Source organism: Nipponia nippon, unplaced genomic scaffold (assembly GCF_047370975.1).
Source record: "Nipponia nippon isolate SJK-2023a ecotype South Korea unplaced genomic scaffold, ASM4737097v1 scaffold_40, whole genome shotgun sequence".
Classification (NCBI taxonomy): Eukaryota; Metazoa; Chordata; class Aves; order Pelecaniformes; family Threskiornithidae; genus Nipponia; species Nipponia nippon.
The window spans coordinates 860,874-879,620 of NW_028262359.1; the positions used below are offsets into that span (position 1 = coordinate 860,874).

At 62.3% G+C, this 18,747-nt stretch overlaps 1 protein-coding gene across 5 annotated transcripts; it reads right to left on the reverse strand.

The window, feature by feature from the left end:
- Positions 1–2,370: 2,370 nt before the first annotated feature.
- DNAJB5 (DnaJ heat shock protein family (Hsp40) member B5) lies at positions 2,371–17,473 on the reverse strand. 5 transcript variants are annotated; one of them, XM_087777632.1, is made up of 5 exons: positions 17,428–17,462; positions 14,877–14,998; positions 10,388–10,632; positions 7,710–8,308; positions 2,371–3,410 (listed from the first exon to the last, which is right to left on the reverse strand). In XM_087777632.1, exons 2-5 carry the CDS (start codon positions 14,912–14,914, stop codon positions 3,177–3,179), a joined length of 1,116 nt encoding a protein of 371 aa, XP_087633758.1. In that variant the 5' UTR covers positions 14,915–14,998; positions 17,428–17,462; the 3' UTR covers positions 2,371–3,176. The 5 variants fall into 5 exon arrangements, with proteins under 5 accessions (XP_087633758.1, XP_087633760.1, XP_087633757.1 ...); XM_087777634.1 differs by lacking the exon at positions 14,877–14,998 and having other exon boundaries at positions 17,428–17,473; XM_087777631.1 differs by lacking the exon at positions 17,428–17,462 and having other exon boundaries at positions 14,877–16,286.
- Between the last annotated feature and the right edge of the window lie 1,274 nt (positions 17,474–18,747).

Sequence of the window (18,747 nt, forward strand, 5' to 3'; positions counted from 1 at the left end):
GGACTGTGCGACCCTCAGGGACGGCAGCGCAGCCAGGCTGGGTGCAGGATGGAGGACCTCTCCCCAGCCAGGGCCTTGGCTTTAGAGGCCGGTCCCTGAGCCAAGGGATCGGGGCCCTCCTGCAGCACCCCAAAACCCTCCGGGCCCAGCAGGGGCTCCTGCCAGCAGAGGGCAGGCAGCGGCCGCGCTCAGCGGGTCCCCGCTCTGGGCCGGGCCCAGGTGCCCCATGGCCATCCCTGCCCCATGGGCACCCCTGGCCCCAGGGCCATCCCCCACACACCTCGGGCATCCCTGTCCCATCAGCGTCCCCTCCCCAGGGCCATCCCTGCCCCAAGGGCATCCCCCCCCCCCCCCCCCAGGCATCCCTCCTCCACAGGCATCCCCTGCCCCATGGCATCCCTCAGGCAACCCCATCAATGCCCTCAGACACATGGTGTGCATTTTGGGGTTGTCCTGTGCAGGGCAGGAGTTGGACTCGATGATCCCTGCGGGTCCCTTTCAGCTCAGGACAGTCTATGATTCTGGGATGCTGTGATCCCTTCCCCATGGCTGTTCCTGCTCCAAGGTCATCCCCAGCACCATGGGCATCCCCGGCACCACTGCAGCCCCCAAGGCTGGGGGGGCTGTGCTGGCTCTGCCCTCCCCACTCTGCCCAGCACATGAGCGGCTCCCAGCCCTGTCTGCTGCGTGGGCTTCAGGGCTAGCTTGTTGTGGGGTGATTTCATGGCCTCCGGCTCTTCCCTGGGAGGGGGCAGTGAGCCACGGCCCCCATTTGGGGTTTGGAAGCCTCTGCCCAGTCCCCTCCCGAGGATCAATGACCACAGGGTTTGCTCTCATCGCCTGCCTTTGCTGCTCCTGCTGAGAGCGTCGGGCAAACTTTCCGGGTATCGGCAGGACTTTCCCCGGGTGCAGCGTGTGCGGTGCCTCTCGCCCTGCCCAGGGCCCCTTGGGGAAGAGCCAGGCACCGGCGTCCCACCAGCCCCCCGGGCACCCCGCAAGGAGCCCCTTTCGCCATCCCGTCCCCTCCTCGGCCAGCCCCGCTCCCTGTCCTGGCAGCCCTGGCACAGAGCCCCGGCCGGTTCCCCCTGCTCCCCACCCTGGCAGCGTGGTCAGAACAACGAGCGCCACTTTATGAGGGGAGCGTCCATTCTCTGTGACCGAGCGGGTCACGTATTCGTTCCCTTCCCCTCGCTCTCAGGCCCTGGGCACCAAGCGGACAAACCAAACAAACCGATTTCTTTTCTTCCCCTCCCTGCCAGCCTCAAGGCTCCTGGGTGCCTGGCTGGTTACCCCTTCCTCACCGGCCTTGGGGGTCCCAGGCGGCAGGGATGGCCCTGGCACAGAGCCCCGTCCCCATGTGAGCACAGCCCACGCCACAGCGCGCCCTGAGGAACTATATTTTAATTTTTTTTTTAAAATACTTTATTTCTTTTTGTCTCTCAATACTGACATTACAAAAAAAAAAAAAAAAAAAAATTACAAAAAAACCACTATAAAACATTCAGGTCTCATTGAAACTGAGAAAAACAAAGCAGCTTGCATCCGCGCGCTGGCCTGTCTTCTCGCTCGCAGTGTCCATCGGGTTTCTCTATGCCGAACTCCACAGGGACCAGCGGAGGGAACTGGCAGCGTCCCCTCGCTGGCCAAACCGGGCGATTAATTAAGCAGCGGCTAACGGCTCTCCTCGCCCCGCAGGACACACTGTACAGCTGTACACCCAGCCCCGACGGACGCCCCGCGCTCGCCCCCCACCCCAAAAGATCCCCCCCCGTTTCAAGTCAGTGATTTCTCTTTACAAAAAAAAGGATTCCTGGGGCGGGGGGTGGAATATTTTGGCAGGGGTTTTCTCTGCGGTGCTGCGGTGGCAGAGGAGCCGTACAAAGCCAGGTCAAACGTGCCTCCCGCTCCGTAGGAGCCCCTTCCCGGGGGGGAAAAACCCCAAAACCTGGCACGAGGCAGAGTGGGCCGAGAAAGGTAAGAAATATAAAAATTCTCCTGCTGGAAATCCAAAGGTTTTAAAAAAATACAGCATTTGAAAACAAAGCCACCAAGCAGACTGCCTCATGCGCCTCCCAGCTCCACCCCGACGCCCAGAAATACCTCCTGAATGAATCGTCCCTGTAGAAAAATATATACACAAGCCTTCCTCTTATTAAAACCCCTAAGGTTGAACTCAAACGCTAGTGAAACCCACAGCTCTGCTCATGCTTGGCTCTGCTTTTGCACCCAGACTTGTGCTATACACACCCCCGCGGCGATGGGCTTGATGTTCGTGTGGCCGAAACACCCCCCCCCCCCCCCCCAAACCAAAAAGTCAGGGTGCACCACGCCAGGAACCCCAAAATGGGCAGAGAAAAAACCCTTACGGAGTTTTTCTAATGAGCTCTATATATATGTATTTTTAAAAAAACAAGAAAGCAGCAATGCAAACTCAACACATCTGAACAAGAAAGCTCCACCCTGCGCTGCCCAGGGGCACCGGGGACGGCCCGGGCAGGGGCAGGAGGCTGGACAGGACCATCCCCACATGCTCCGTTGTTTGGCACAGCCGAGGCTCGGTTGTAGGCTTGGCACAGGACAGCGGACCGCAGTCGGACTCGGTACCGCGATCCCAGGTGAGAAACAGTCTGGCTACGGTGGGGGGGCCACCGCGGGCGGGAGCAATCGGCACCGCGGTGCAGCCGGGACCCCGAACAGCAGCAAGTATTAAAGAGGGGAAGAGTGAAACTAACAGCAGGGACGCCAGATCCTGCGGAGTCCTATTTACACTGCACCGGACCCCGACAAGTCCAGCCTCTTGTGGGAAAAGTGGCCTGAAAAGCAGGTGACATAAAAAAACCCACAACGTGATGCACCTCCCCAGGCAAAGGGCCCATGCTGCTCGCTTGTGCGAGGCAGAAAAGCTGGACCTCAGGGGAAAAAATAAAAAGTTTGGCAGCCGGGAGAGCCGTGATGGGCAGGAGCCTCCCTGCTGCCGGAGTAGAAAATGGGCCAAGAGGGATAGATGAGGAGAGGGATGGACGGGGGGCAGCTGGGTGGGATTTTTGGGGAAGGAAAGTGGTGTGAAGGGGTGTTTTTTTGCATTTGAAAGTGCTGTGGCACCTCTGCTCCGTGCGGGCCGAGTGCTGCGGCACATGCGTTTGGAGTATTGCTGCTTGGAGGAGAGTCCCTGGGCTCTAGGAGCACGGGAGGTGCTGCTTGAGGATCTGTCTCGTCTGGGGAGCTATTCTGTCCGGGAAGCGGATTTTGAATTCCACGATCAAGTCTCCTCGCTGGCTGGGGGCCTTGGGGAAGGGCAGCCCCTCCCCGCGCAGTCTCTTCACTGTCCCCGGCTTGATGATGTCGTTGCAGGGCAGCGGGATCACCCGCCCGTCGATGGTGGGAATGTTCACGGTGCAGCCGCACAAGGCCTGGGGGGAGAAGAGGGGACAGGCTGTCAGACGCCCCAAAGCACCCCGATGGCCGCACCCCACTCCCCCACCGCCTGCTCCCCGGGTTAAACCGCCCCGCTCCGCTCGCATGATGCCCAAGAGCATCGGTTGGTGCTCACCAGCGCAAGCCCCGGTCTCTGCTCGTGCCAGCCCAGTCTAACCACCACGAACTGGGCTGCAGGAGAGGGGTGCCCCAGCCTCACGCGGGGAAGGACCACCCTCCCCACCTCCCGGGCTCCCCAGGAGGCATCACCACCCCACACGCGGCCGCTCGCAGCAACAGGACAGGCTAAATTTAGCCCCTTCCCGGCCTCACTGCCCAGCGTCGGGCAGCCAAAAATCCAGCTGAGGTCATCGGATGCTGCTGTGGTTCATCAGCTGTCACACTCGGGAGCCCGGCCGCTCTGCCCGGTGCTGGGGGTTATCTATAGCACAGCCCGCGTCCCGTCCCTCCCCAAAAAGGTTACGCTGGCGTGGGACGGCCATGTGGCCGCGGCACAGCACCAAGATTTCCTAGAAGCCGGGGTCCCGGAGGGGCTGGTCCCTGTTGCCAGTCCCCGTTGCAAAGCCAAGAGCTGGTTTGGTGGGTGCCACCCTGTTGCACCCCAGCCCTCGGCAGCAGCCGGCAGCAGCCGGGGCGGTGGGTGCCGCGGCAGCCGCAAGCTGGCCTGCATTAGCGAGCCACGTGATGCGGGAATGCAGCAAGAAAATCCTTGTGTCCTTAAATAACTCAGACAGCTCTGGCGTACACGTGGGCAGGATCGTCTCCAGGCTTTCGGCAAGGGCTGAGGGAGAGGACTGCGGAGCGATGCTTCTGGAATGGGGTGGGGGGGTGGGTTTGCTGGGGGTACAGCCTTGAGCTTCCAGGCAGGGAGCTGGCGCAGGTTTGCCCCTCCAAGCTGGGTCCTGGGGGTCCCAGCCCTCCCAAAACACCCTGCAAAGGGAGGGGAGGAAGATGCGATTTGCTGTTTGTGGGGTTGATGGGGGGATGTTCTGCATCCCCCTCCCCAGGGAAAGCCTCCAGTGGCAGAGCAGCAACAGGCACCAGAAGAAACCTTTCTTACCGTGCTGGCCACTGGCTCAGGGCCGGTGGCTGCGGCTTCTGCGGCTGAGCCAGGGCTTTGCACCAGGGTGACTGCAGAGACCCGTGCCAGAGCTGGCTGGGGGGGCTCTGGCGAACAAAGAGGAGAGCTGAGACCGCCTCCTTGCACAGCTCCTGTGCACGGGGTCTCTGCCTGGGATGAGCTTTCCTGGCTGCAGGAGGATGCCCATCGCCAGCTCTGTGCAAGCAGCAGGTGCTTGGATCTCCAGCAGGCTAGGGGCATGCAAAGGACGATCTCCCCCCATCAATGCGTTTCTGCCCTGGGCTCGTTGAAGGCTGCCGGAGCCCTCCTGCTCGCTGGTGCCCACCGTCATGCACTGGTCCACATCTGCCAGGGAGAGGACATCTCCAGCCACAAAATGGGAAGGAGAACGCGAACTCCCTATGGGAGCACATGGATGGGGCAAGCAGAAGGATGCGAGCAGGAGCGGGTGGTTACAGCGAAGACAGACGGGATCTTAATGTTTCCTTCCCAGAGCCAAGATGCAAGAATCCGAGGCGATCACTCCTCCACCGTATGTCCCTGTTTTTCATTCTTGCTCAACTTCACTGGCATTTGGGAAAACGGTTGCTGAAGTAACACCAGAAACCGCGGGAGCTGCCCCGCATCCTAGAAAGAGGCTCGGTTTATTCCTAGGGATGAAATCACCCTGTGTTTGGTAGCCAAGCGCTGTGCTGTGAGAGCAGAGCTTTACCCAGGTCAGCACTGGGTCCTCTGCCGCTCACAGCGAAGCTGCAGGGGCGGACGTCACCACCGGTTGCGTCTCAGCCAGGCGTTGAGGCGGGGATGCTTTGAGGAAGGTGACGCCAGGTAAAGGATGCAAAGCGGGCGGCTGCCGCGGGCAGGCGGCCGGGCGGGCGCGAGCCCCTGATTTGCCTCCCAAGAGAGGCAGCTGATGGCGGAGCAGTGTCACTCCTCCCTCCCTCGGCCTCCCACTGCGATGCGCACCTGTAATTTTAGGAAGGGACACTTCCCCGCAGCCCACGAGTCCCTGGGGAAGCCCTCATACACCTCCGGCTTCTGCAGCAGCTGGGTGGCAAAAATCCTGCTCCGTGCCAGCTGGGGGGATGTGGCACCCAGTGGGGCTGGGACGCAAGGGCTGGGAGGGCATCGCCTCCCCGGGTTGCGCTGCAGAGGGGTCTGTGGGATGGAGGAGGAGGAGGAGGAGGAGGAGGAGGAGGATGCTCTCCTGAGTGCCCCAAGCACCCGGTGCCTTGCTCCCCGTGGCAGCAAGGTGTGGGCCAGGGGTCTCTGGCACGGCACCCACCGCCTGCCAACTCTGCCTGCTGGCACTGTGCTGTGCTGCTCTTGTGGCAGCGGAAAAGACTAAAGCTCAGGCTAAAAAAGACAGCCTCGCAAGGAGGAAGGGTGCAAGGAGAGCGCCCACGGCTACTGCTGTAGGCTCAGGTGATGAAGAGGTTGTGCTCTGTCACTTACCGAGGTGGTGGCGTATGGAGTCAGGGAGCCCCCAGCATCTGCTTGTGCTCCAAAGCACTTAAGGTACTTCTTCTCAGGGAAGATAAAAGCAGCAAAGTATCACCCTGCCCTGGCAAGCAGCAGGCTGGGGACGGCAGCCAGGCCGGCAGCTCCCTGAGGATGCCCAGCACCTTGGGTTTGTGGTGGGGGAGGACAGAGACCAGAAATTCCAGCTCAAAGAAATAAATTTGCCCGAACCAGCAATTTTCCACTTTGTGACCACATCGTGCAAACCAAACGCCAGCAGGCACGCCTTGCTCACAGAGACCACAGGCACCCAGCACCAGCACTTCTGGTGCAATAGCACGTGGGGCCGGAGCAGGTCCCTCCGCTTGCTGCTCAAAGGGCAACTCCAGGAGAGAGTCCCTCCAGCCTGAGCAGCACATGAACTCGGGCCGATGTGGTCTGGACATCAGCACAGCCAGCTTGGGGTTAATTTTACAGATAGGGGAATGCACAGAAGGAAACATCTGAGATATGGCATGCATGGCTCCATAAATAAGGCAGCCTCTCCTGAGTATTTCTGGAGTGGCCAGGGGAGCCAGCCACCACAGGAATAAACCTCTTCGCTTCGCACTGCGAAGGAAATTCAACTCCTGAGTCTGCAGGTTAACTTGAGCTGAGTTTGCTCTGGGAGCACCTGGCTCTGCCAGACCCACGTGGCGGCTCCTTTCCCCCAGTGCAGCCGGTCACAGCCCCAGCTGGGATGCGGAGCCATCCCAAAGCTCTCCCGACTCGCTGGCACACTGACGAGCTCACGTTTCCCTACCTCAGGTCTGGCTCATTGAGCTTATTTCTATTAAATGCATTTGAGAACATAAATCTGTCTTCAGGGGGGAAAAAAAAATCAGCTCATTAAGAAGACAGACAGCGTCTACAGTCTGAAAGGAACAGCAAATGGTAGCTGCCAAAAACGTCAATGTTAAATGCAGCTGCCAGCTGGGATTTATTAAAAGGTAGTTATACAGCAGCGGTGGCAAACAGCACATCTTGTACTGGGGTAATCTCTCCTTCCTCTCCCACCTTCGTGCAGCTTGCTGGCTCTGATGCATCCAGCCCCGCCGTGACCTCCAGGACTGGCAGCCTGGACGTGTTGGGTTTTGCTCACTGCCTGAATATTTTGTTTATTTCGTTCTTTATCTAGGAAAGCCAGAGCCAAGGAAAGCAGCTAAAGCACTGCTCAGAGAGGGTGAGGTACCACCTTTCTCCGCATGACCCCGCTCTCTGCCCGTGGGGAGAGGCACCCGGCGCTATCCTGGACAGTGACTAAGCCACAGCAGGCTCGGCTACGAGAACAAGCAGGGACCAGGCTCATGCCAGCAAACCGGGGTTTTCCCTTTTCCTACAGAGGATCTGGGCTCTCTTCCACATGTGAATACCCTACGCTAAAATAGAAGGACAAGACATATGGGGAAGGGAGAAAACGGGTAAATACCACCTGTATTGGCTCAAGAAGCAAGGCGTGTTCAGCAGGGACCACAGCACCCGTGTCCTACGCCTGGCACGGAGGTTGAGCCTCTCTGAAACCAAGCATGAGTTGGTCTCTGTGCTCCTCTCTGCAGAAGTCTTTGCTTGTGTCTCTCGCGACCTACCTGGTCCTTCCTCACCGCCACAGGACAGGGACTGACTCCCGTCTTGGCCCCACGTGCCACGACCCAGTGCCACCTCCCACCCCGCGGGATTTCCCAACCATACCCACCTCTTTAAGACTGATGTTTGCCGTGTAGACCACGTTCGTCCCGTCCCTCTTGAAGTGCGAGTGAGGCTTGTCCTTGAGGATGAAGACGATGTCGGCAGGGATGTTGTCTGGGGTGGCGTCCCCTTCTTTGGGGAATGTGATTTTGGTTCCCTCCTTCCAACCCCGTTTGATAACAATGTTTAGGATCTTGTCCTCAGTCCGCATGGTTCGGCCATCAGCGTTGAGCCTTCTGCGGGTGATCTTCATCCTCTTGGTGGAGCCGTGGTAGATCTCTTCCAAGGACACCTTGAGCTCATGGATGACGGGTGGGTCTTGGACCTTTCTCCGTGTGTGCAGGGACTCTTGGTGCCGCCGGTGAACCCCGTTAATGCCGTTGAAGCCAAACCGGCCGAAGGCACTGAAAGGGTCATCATCGTCATCAAAATCCATGTCTTCCTGGTCAAAGCCATTGAACATCCGTGAGCGGCTGCTAGCGAAGAAGATGTCGAAAGGGTTGGAACCTCCAAAGAAGGATGCGAAGGTAGCATGGGGGTCTCCGTGGAAGGTGTAGTGGAAAGTGTTCCCTGAGCCACCTGAAGAGCCACCTCCAGTTTTGAGACCTGGAAGAGAAGGGGGAAGACGAGACATGAATGCTGCCCGCCGCTGGACGCCGTGCTGGGACATTTCCAGGCGGGAGCGTGGTCTCTGCTGGCTCCAGGCAGCCCTTCCAGCATCTCCCGGGGGTGCAGGTCACCCCCTCCAGCCCAGCCACCTGCGGAGGGCATGGACCAGGAAGGCACCACCTCAACCCATGACACACAGTCCTGCCCCTACAACCAGCAAGCTCCATCTCAAAAGCTCTTCAGGTTTTGTCCCCGCTACCCCTACTGAAGTGCTTCTTTGGTTCTCTCCGCCCAGTTCATGGCCTTTTCATTTAAAACATCTCCTGTTTCCCCATGGGCAGGCTCCCTTCTGCCCAAATAGCCCCATCTCTTGGGCTGCACCAACAGCCATGCTCCAGGAGCATCGCACCCAGAAGATGAGAATAGCTTTGAGCTCAGCGAGCGACTGTGACCCTGGGTGACAGAGCGGGTGGAGGTCCCTGTGTACACACTGTATACAGCTCCCTGTATACACGCTGTCCAAAATGCCAGGTAAGCTCAAGGTTTGCATCTTTTGGCAACCATTCCCATGGGAAACTCCCTTGCCAGCTCCCAGGCCGAGCCTTAGGGTCACTGCAACCCCCGCAAAGTCCCAAGCAGCCAAGGCACAGGAGAAGTGGCCCCCCAAAGCGGTGACACACGCTCTGCAAGGCTATTTTTGACCAGGAGGGGCCAGGAAGGGTTAAGCCAAGCCTAGCTCAAGGACTATTTTCAGGGCACACCGGTGACAGTGAAGGGCTATTTCTGACCTGCTGCGGGAGACAGGAGGGGAAGAAGCACCGAACAGGCAAGTCTGGGGGTCTTTAATGAATTAATGAAGTTAATACTCTGTGTGGGTGGGGGGGCTTTCGCTTCACTTCGCTCACCCCAGCGTGTGGGACCCAGAAGCCCCTTAAAATGTCGATCCCCAGGACACGTCGCTCAAAAAAACCGCATCTGATGGGAAATGAAAGGTGTGGAGACCACGGACCACAACTGATCCGATGGAGTTTGGCTTTGCCAGGACTCCCTGTCCCGCTGCGACGAGGGGGTGGTTTCGCCAAATGCCCAGCGAGCCCCCATCCCTAACAGTCTGCAGAGCCAGCAGGTTTCACCTTTAATTCCGTGACGCCAGCCCGAGCTGGGTCCGATTTCGGGCGCCTCCGGGGAAAAGGCTGGTTTCCCACTTGAGGCAGCCTCTTCTCGTTTTACACCACAGCAAATCACCCTGCCTCGGTGGGTCCATCACAGCCCTGACATAACTAACGGGTCGAGAATTAACGCGCCACCGGTTAATTCTGCCGGTGGCTCGTTAGGGGAGGCACCTGCCCGCTGGCCCTGCGAGAGGGGCTGCCTCTTCCACCCAGCAGCCTGCTCCTGCCAGACCTCCTGCTCTTTTAAGCACCCAAGCCCTGGGCTGATTAATGCAGATGCTATTCGATGCTCTCCTCGAATGGGGTTGCGCTCTTCCATCTTCGACTAATAAGGCCGCCTGCGGTGGAGCGGCTCTCCTCCTCCTCCTCCGTGCCAACCACCAGACAACAGCAACCGCTTGGTTTCAAAACAAGGACCTATTACTTAAATTGGGAAAAGCTTTGAATCCCGTAGGTCAGCCTGTACCAGGGAGGACAGCGGGACCAGTGCCCAAATGCGCGGGGGAATGAGGGCAAAAGCAATACTCCTCCGCTGGGATACTTAGGTCAATTAAAGAGTTGCTAACGAGTTACCCCAGGTATGACCCAGGAGGTGAGCTCCTTCCACTTCCATCGCCTCAGCCAGCTGCCAGGGTTTTGGGGCGGAGGGCAGGGAGAGCCTGGCCATCCCGGGAAGCAGGGTGGCGGGTTGGAAAAGCGGAGCAGCCCGGGGAGAAGCGGGATGAGGGGCCATTTCTGGCACCTGTGGAGCCTTCGCCCTCCCCAGGTCCGCAGCTAAGAGCCCGTTTTCGGGGGCAGGCATGAACCACAGGGGCAACTCTGTGCGAAAAACACTCCCTCGCCTATAAAAACCCATTTGTATCCAGCACCCCTGCCTCCAAGCGGGCAGCACTCGTCCCCTTACCTTCCTCCCCGTACTGGTCGTAAACAGCTCGTTTCTTGGGGTCGCTCAGCACATCGTAAGCCTCCGCGATCTCCTTGAACTTCTCCTCGGCATTGGGGTCTTTATTCTTATCAGGGTGATACTTCAGGGCCATTTTCCGATAGGCTTTCTTGATTTCATCCTCGTTGGCGCCAGACTGGATGCCCAAAATCTTGTAATAGTCCTTCCCCATGACGGCGACGCTGCCGGGAGCCGAGTACTTATTCCTGAAAGCAGAAAGACAGCTCTCCGTAAGGGGAGTATCGCACCGGGGCAGCCGGGGACGGGACCGTGGCACGCACTTATCACGGAGCCGATGCTCCCCGCGTCCCACCGGCCAGCAGCACCAGAGCCGGCTCAAGTCCACGCTTCCCACCGGAGGTCAGAGCCCCGGTGCCAGGACGAGCCCCGGCTCCGGTTTTACCCTCCCAAACCCCACGGCGGGGATGGGGAGACTCATCTCTGAGGCTGACGGGGAGAGGGAGGGCCCGAGCCGGGGCACGGCGTTATTATAAGGGCCACGCCACCGCTAACGTCAGGCCAGGGCCACGTCCCCGTCCCGTTCCCCCCCCGCCCCGAGCCAGGAGGGCTGAGCCGTGTCTAAATGCAGCCGTCAGCCCGTGCTCATCTCCCCGCCAGCTCTCTCCCAGCCAGGGACCTGGGACGGGAGTCGAGGCGATGGCAGCAGGTTTCTGGAGGCTGAAAGCGGCAGCAGGGGCCGTGCTGCCGCCTTCACCTTAAAGGAACTTCAAACATTTTGTTCCTGAAAGCAATTGGCATTCAGCTGGAGATAAGCACCTCCGGCGTGTCAGAGACGTAATTTGTATTTAGCGAAGAGAGAACGAAGCCGTTAGACAGAAACATCTTGTGATGGTGGGAGGGCTTTTTTATTTTTTTGTTTTTAAAAAAAAAAAATCACTTTCTAGCCTGACTTGCACTCCCCAAGAGCCTTTAGCTACATTTTGCAGTAAGCCAGAAACTCAGGGCTAACTCCCTGCATCGTGCAGGGGCCGAGGCCAGGGCCATGCCTATACTAAGGCATGGAAAACCTGATGACCGTAACCCATGGGAGGAAAAGGACGGGCGATTAATTCATCCCCCAGCCACGCCACTGGAGTGGAGACACCCAGGGAGCAGCCAGGAGGGGTCCTGAGCAAGCCCCATGCTCCTCCAAGGATGGTTCCTGCCGCTCCTCAGCCTTCGGTTATCCGACAGCGAACTCCCACGTCCCCGGGGCCGGCCTGGTCCCCGCTGCCTCGCACAGTGCAGCTCGGCGCTCGCTCCAGGCCCTGCTCTCCTCCAGGTGTTGCCCCAGCAGACCCTCCGCTCTCTGTCAAACCCTCCTGCTCCCTGCCACGGTCCAGGTTTCACCCCATCCTTGCTCCAAACGGCCCTGGGCAGCCCCAGCCCATCGCGCCCCGCCAACAGATAGATTTCTGCACGGGGCGTGAGCCTCAGCCCTTCCCTTCACCGCCACACAAGTTACCAGGTGTTCCCATAAGCTCTATCCATAAGCTCCCGGTGGAGGTCACGGAGGGACCCCCCCAACCACAGCAGCCCAGAGGAGGGTGGGTGGACACCCCTGGGGTGCCCATCCACAGCGCCAGCATCCAAGGCTTGCCTTGGGTCACGCCTCAGGCAATAACCCGCTGCAGCCGGGTAGCTGCTGTGGAGGCTGGGAAATCGGCCACCTTGATTCAAACCACCAACTTCTGCTCTTTTTTGCCCCAGCCACGGAGCAGGTCCTTCAGCGTAGGTGGGGAGGGGGGCTAAGGCACCCAACGCACCTCATGAAGGATGCAGCGAGGGAAGATGGGGGCACCCACGGACAGGCGAGGAGGCCCGGGGAGGGGGCACAGAAGAGGTGGGAGAAGGTCCCTGGGGGCGTAAAGAGCATCCGACAGCGTCTCCCGCGGCAGCTCCTGGATGCCAGCACGTTTCCGTACCAGCTCCTGCGCTCAGAGCTGCCGCCGGCACCAGCCCACGCAGGCGCTGGGGGATGCTCTGTCCTCTGCCCGCCTCCGCCTCCCCATCTGCCCTCCCTGCGGGGCCGGGGGGGCTGCAGGAGACCCCCAGCCAGCGACGGGGGGTGGGTGAGAGGTAACCTGCCAATCCGCCCCGACAAAGGTCACCCCAACGCCTCCCTTCCCCATGGCAGCCTCCACAGCGGGGCAGGGGCTCCCCACGACCAGCACCAGGAGCTGGATCAGGATTTGGCCCCTGCCTGGTGATGCCAGCCCTCCCGAGCAAGCCGGGCATCGCCGAAGACAACCCCATCGCACCCCAGCTCGAGAGACATGGAGGTGGCAAAGCTTCGGCTGTTCCCCCCGGAGACCACCGTGCCCGGCTCCAACCCCATGCAGCCCAACCTGACGGCACCACCGGGACCCCCTCTCCCGTCTGAAACCCCCACGGCGCTCCCCATGAAAATACAACCCGCCCCGGCAAAACGCTGTCACCCCCCGCAAAATCTCCCGTCTTGACCGCCAAGGGGTCTTTGGCCGGGGTGGGGATGCCCACCGGGGACGCTCTCCCGGCCGGAGACCCCTTTGGGCTCAGGGAGGGGGGAATTTCTCTACCGAAACGCGTCCCCGCGCTGCGGTTTACCGTGCCGGTGAGGACCAGCCGCTGGCGGGTGACCCGGTGGGTTAAGGCACGCTCCGGAGGCGACGCTCACATGCGCGATGATGGTAAAACACGACTCTGTCCCCGCAAAGCCTCCCTCTCTCCCTCCCTCCCTCCCACCTCCCGGGGATCAGCTGCGCCTTGCCGCTGCTCCTCTCCCCCTTCTGCTCAGTCATCCTCTCCTGCCTTCCCATTTAACCCCCTCGGGAACGGGGGAAGACGCCGCAGGGTGGGTTTCAGGCGGGCAAAGCCACCCCTGCATCGCCCTCCCAACCCGGACGCCTTTCGGACTAAGCCACGGCCACCCGGCTGCGGAGAAAACCACAAGCATCCCCTGGCCCCACCGAGCCAGCCCAGCCTCCATCCTCCTCTTGCAACCGCACCAGGAAAAAAAAAAAAAAAAAAAAAAATTTAAATAAAAAATTAAATCTTTGTTCCGGCCCCACACATGACATCAGCCCGTGCCACTGCTGGATGAGCGCGCCAGCTGAATAGCGATCGTTTGACATAATCCCTCCGCTCGGCAGTCATCTAAGGGAACAAACCCACCCCGGCCGCGGCACCGGGGAGGTTTTTTTGTTTTTTCCATCTCGGGGCGCAAGGTCACCGCGGGACGCCGGGGACGGGCACCGATGGTTTAACAAGGACGCGAGGTCGAGAGGCGGAAACCCACTTACCGAAACTTTACGAACACATTCAGAGTCCAAGCCGTCATTTTTAAAGGCTCTAGTTTTATTTTAAACATCGCGGTTGTCCGCAGGCGCCGGCAGGTGCTGCGTGCCCGGCCGGGAGGCACCGGAGGGTGGTGGGGGGACGGCGGAGAGAAAGGTGCCGGCTGGTGCCGGGGATGCCACCACTGCCAAGGGATGCTCCGGTGGCGAGCCTCCCCCTCCGGCTCCTCCGGCGCACCGAAAAGGCAGCTCCTCGCCAGCCCGGCGGCCACCCTTGCCTCTGACCTCCGCTCCCAGGACGGCTCCGAAAGGGCTTTGGCGGCGGGCAAGCCCGCGTCGCGGCAGCGCTGCCGGGGAGCTGCCGTCCTTTCTGCGCTTCCCAGCCGCGCGCGGGGGGACCCTCGATGGAGTCACTTGCCGAGCCGTAATTTTCCTTTGAATTGGTTTCTTGATGCTTTCTTGCTAAGCCGCCGGATTAAGACACTTCTGCTGTCAGCTCCGGCACCCTCCCTCCCCGCTGCCGCAAGGCCCCGGCCGCCCCGCTCCCGTCACGTCCCCCGCGCAGCCCCCGCTGCCGAGCGGGGAGCGCAGCCAGGAGCCCCCCGGCGTCCCCAGAAACGACTCTGCTGACGCCCAGGGCTTTTGCACCCGCCAGGCGAAGTGGGGAGGGAGAAAAGTAGGGCGGCGGCGTGGAAAAAAAAGTCACGTTAACCAATTTGCACCTCCCCAGTTTTCCCCTTCGGATGCGCGGGGGTCCCGTATCCCCCTCGCTGGGCGCCGGCACCGGTCCCCCAGCAGAAGGGGAATGACGACGGCTGTGCTCCCACCCAGCGACCAGGGCTCCCGGGACGGTGCCTTCTCCGATCCCGGCGGCGCAAAACCTACTTCTGAGAAGTCACCTTCACGCGCGCCAAGGAAATCCAGTCCCGCCGCTTCCCCCCCGTCCGTCACCGTCACTCGCGGGCCACGGAGAGCATCCTCTCTGGATACCCCACACCGAAATCGGGCAGCCGTACCGGGACATCGCCGGGCGGCTCCTGCATCCCACCCTCGGTCAGCAAAACGCCGGGCAGGTGACAGCCCGCAGCGTCCCTAGGGGTCGGGGGTCCGGTGCCTTGCCGGGCACCGAGCGCCAGGGCGGCTGAGCCGGCGTCAGTGCCAGAGTGGGTGCGTACCTCTCGGCGCGGCTCCAGAAGAGCAGGATGGCCGGCATGGCAGCGTATCCCGGGTTTGGTCAGAGAACCGGAGGGGATCTCGGCGAAGCCGGGGCAAGCAGAGCCACCCGTGCCAGTGCCGGCTGGCAGCCGCAGGCAACCAGGCAGCAATGTCATGACTACCCGCAATGAATCATCCCCTCCCCGGGCCCCCACACGCACCGCCCGCCTCCCCCTCCCCACCGACAGCCCCACTGGGGTGCCGGCACCTGCGTGGGGACGGGGTTAACCCTCCCCGCGCTGCCGCTGCCAGCGTGGCCCCCCCACACCAGCCCCTCCTGCGTGGGGACGGGTCCAGACCCCCTCCGCGTCTCCCCGCAGAGGGTCCCACGTTTCCATGCCCACGGGGCGCTGCCTCCTGCGTGGGGACGGGGTCAAGCCCCACTCACCATCCCCACAGATAGGGTGTCCCCCATTTCCACCCCTATGGGGTGCTGCCTCCTGCATGGGGACGGGGTCAAGCCCCCTCCCAGTGTCTCCCCATATAGGATTCCCCCTTTCCAGCCCCACTGGGGAGCTCACACTGGTGTGGGGACAGGGTCAAGCTCCCCCCGCCCCGAATGTCTCCCCATGTAGGTCCCCCTTTCCAGCCCCACACTGGCGTGGGGATGGGGTTAAGCACGCCCCCCCCTACACCTGGTGCCCCATTTCGGGGCTCAGTGAGGAGCATGGGCAGGGGTTCACCTCCCACAACCCTGCGCCCCACTGCACGGCCCCACAGGGGTGCTGGCCCCAGCCTGGGCTGACCCCTCGCCCCCCCTGCAGCCCCACTGGGACCCACTGTCTGCCCCACGGGGGGGGGAAAGTGGGTTAACCCTTTCCTCCCCGCCGCCAGCTCTCCTGGGGGACACCTTCACCTCCACTGGGGACAGGGGTTAACCCCTTCCTTGCTGGCCCCTCTGACCCCGTTACTGTTACCTGGTGGGGGGGAGGTGTTACCCATTTCCTCACCACCCAGTTCAGCCCCACTGGGATACACTGGTGCCCCCAATGCGGGGGGGCGGGGGGGTTGTTAACCCCTGCCTGGCCACAGGGCACATTATTCCCTCCAAGCAGGAGGGGAGAGAAGGGTTAACCCTCACCTCACCAGGCTCTCCAGCCCCACAGGGATGTACTACAGCCCCATGGAGGGTGGGGTTTAACCCCTTCCTCCCAGCCCCACTTGGATGCACTGTTACTGTTATGGGGCAGGGGGATTAACCCCTTCCTCCCACCCCGTTCAGACCCACAGGGACGCCCTGCTACCAGGTAGGGCAGAGCAGTTAATCCTGACCCACAGCCCCACCAGGAAACCCTGTCACCCCACAGGGGGCAGAGACACCAACCCCTTCCTCCCCTCCCTACAGTCCCATAGGGATGCCCTGTCACCCCATGGGGGCAACGGGGCTAGTGGCCAGCCTCCCTTCCCCACCCACAAAGGGGCAGAGACCCTGCCCAGCCCCACAGCAAAACCCTGTCACCCCATGGGGCAGAAGGGCTGATGCCCCCGGCCCCACAGGGACACCCCGTCACTTCATAAGGCAGAGGTTTAACCTGCCCCATTGGGACAGCCTGTCATCCCATGGGTGCAGAGGGGCTTGCCTCCCTTCTCAGCCCCACAGGGGCACGGTGTCACCCTATGGGCAGAGGGGCCGACGCCCCCCCAGCCCCACAGCGATGCCCTGTCACCCCATGGGGCAGAGGGACTGACCCCCCGGCCCCACACTGTCACCCCACAGGGCACGGGGACTGACCCCCCAGCCCCATAGCGATAATTTGCCATCCCACAGCAACACCCTGTCACCCCACGGGGCAGAGGGGCTGACCCCCCCAGCCCAAGAGCAACACTCTGTCACCCCACGGGGCAGCAGGACTGGTCCCCCAGCCCCACATTGTCACCCCACAAGGCAGGAGGACTGACCCCCCAACCCCATAGCAATGCCTTGTCACCTCACAGAGCAGGGGGACTGACCCCCCCCAACCCCATACTGTCACCCTACAGGGTAGAGGGACTGATCCCCCAACCCCATAGTGATGTCTTGTGACCCCACAGGCCAGGGGGACTGACCCCCCCAGCCCCACAGCAACACCCTGTCACCCTACGGGGCAGGGAGACTGACCCCCCAGCCCCACCCTGTCACCCCACGAGGCAGAGGGACTGACCCCCCAGCCCCACAGTGACACCCTGTCACCCATGGGGCAGAGGGACTGACCCTCCAGGCCCATAGCGATGCCCTATCACTCCACGGGGCAGAGGGACTGACCCCCCAGCCCCACACTGTCACCCCACAAGGCAGGGGGGCTGACCCCCCAGCCCCCTAGCGACACCTTGTCACCCCACAGCAACACCCTGTCACCCCACGGGGCAGGGGGCCGGACCCCCCGGCCCCACGGGGACACCCTGCCACCGCAGGGGGCGGAGGGCCCGCGGCCCCGTCCCCGCGGGGAGGCGGGCCCCGGCGCGGTGGGGTCTGTGGGGCGGCGGTGTGGGGCAGCGCAGTGGGGCAGGGCCGCCGCCGCCCCCGGCACTCACCGCTCGCGCTGTCCCGGGGCGCCGCGCGCTCGCTGAGCCGCCCCCGCCCCCGCCCCCCCGGCCGCCACGTCAGGGGAGTCCCGCCCGCGCCCGCCCCGCCCCGTTGGGCCGGCAGGCTGTCCGTCGCCGCGCCGCGCCCCGCTCATTGGCTGCTCCCCTCGGGAGGAGGCGGGGCCAGGCGGGCGGCTGGGCGGTGAGCCCCGCCCACCTCGCCCCACCTCCCCGCCGCCGCCTCCCATTGGCCAGTTCAAGCCGGCACCGCCCCCCCGGGGGCGCTCCGATTGGTCGGGCCCTGGTTTTCTAGCGGCGGGATCCCGGGGGGAATCTTCTGGAAGGCGGTGGTGTCACCGCGCGTCACGCCCCGCCCCGCCTCCCCCTGCGGGTGCCCAAGGGGGCGGCGCCGTCCCAAGATGGCGGGGCCGGAGCTCCCGCCGCAGGGGCGCTTAAAATGGCGGGGGGGGGGGGGGGGGGGAAGCTGCGGGGCCTTCGCCGTGCGGGGCTCCCCGCTCGCCTGGTCCAGCCCCCTGCTATGGGCAGGGGCATCTTCAACCGGATCGGGTTGCTCGGGGCCCCGTCCAGGCTGGCCTTGAATGGCTCCGGGGATGGGGCATCCACCGCCTCTCTGGGCAACCTGGGCCACTGCTCCACCGCCCTCATCGTGAAAAATGTCTTCCTTATATCCAGTCTGAATCTCCCCTCTTTCGGTTTAAAACCATCCCCCCTTGTCCTGTCGCAACAGGGCCTGTTAAAAAGTCCGTCCCCGTCTTTCTTACAAGCCCCCTTTAAGTACTGCAAGGCCGCAATGAGGTCTCCCCGCAGCCGCCTCTTCTCCAGGCTGAGCGCCCCGACGCAGCCTCCCCTCACAGCAGAGGTGCTCCAGCCCTCTGATCATTGCCGCGGCCTCCTCCGGCCCCGCTCCCGCAGCTCCGCGTCCCTCCCGCGCTGAGGACCCCCGAGCTGGACGCAGGGCTCGGGGGCTCTCCCCAGAGCGCAGCCGGGGGGCAGGATCCCCTCCCTCGCCCCGCTGCCCGCGCCGCTTTTGGTGCAGCCCAGGACACGGTTGGCTTTCTGGGCCGCGAGAGCACATTGCCGGCTCGTGCCCAGCTTTTTGCCTATCAGTACATCCCCAAGTCCTTCTCCTCAGGGCTGCTCTCCATCCCTTCATCCCCCAGCCTGTGCTGACACCGGGGGTTGCCCCGACCCAGGTGCAGGACGCTGCACTCGGCGTTGTTGAACCTCCCGGGGTATACACAGGCCCCCCTCTCCCGCCTGCCCCCGTCCCCCCGGACGCCATCCCGTCCCTCAGGGGTGCCAGCTGCG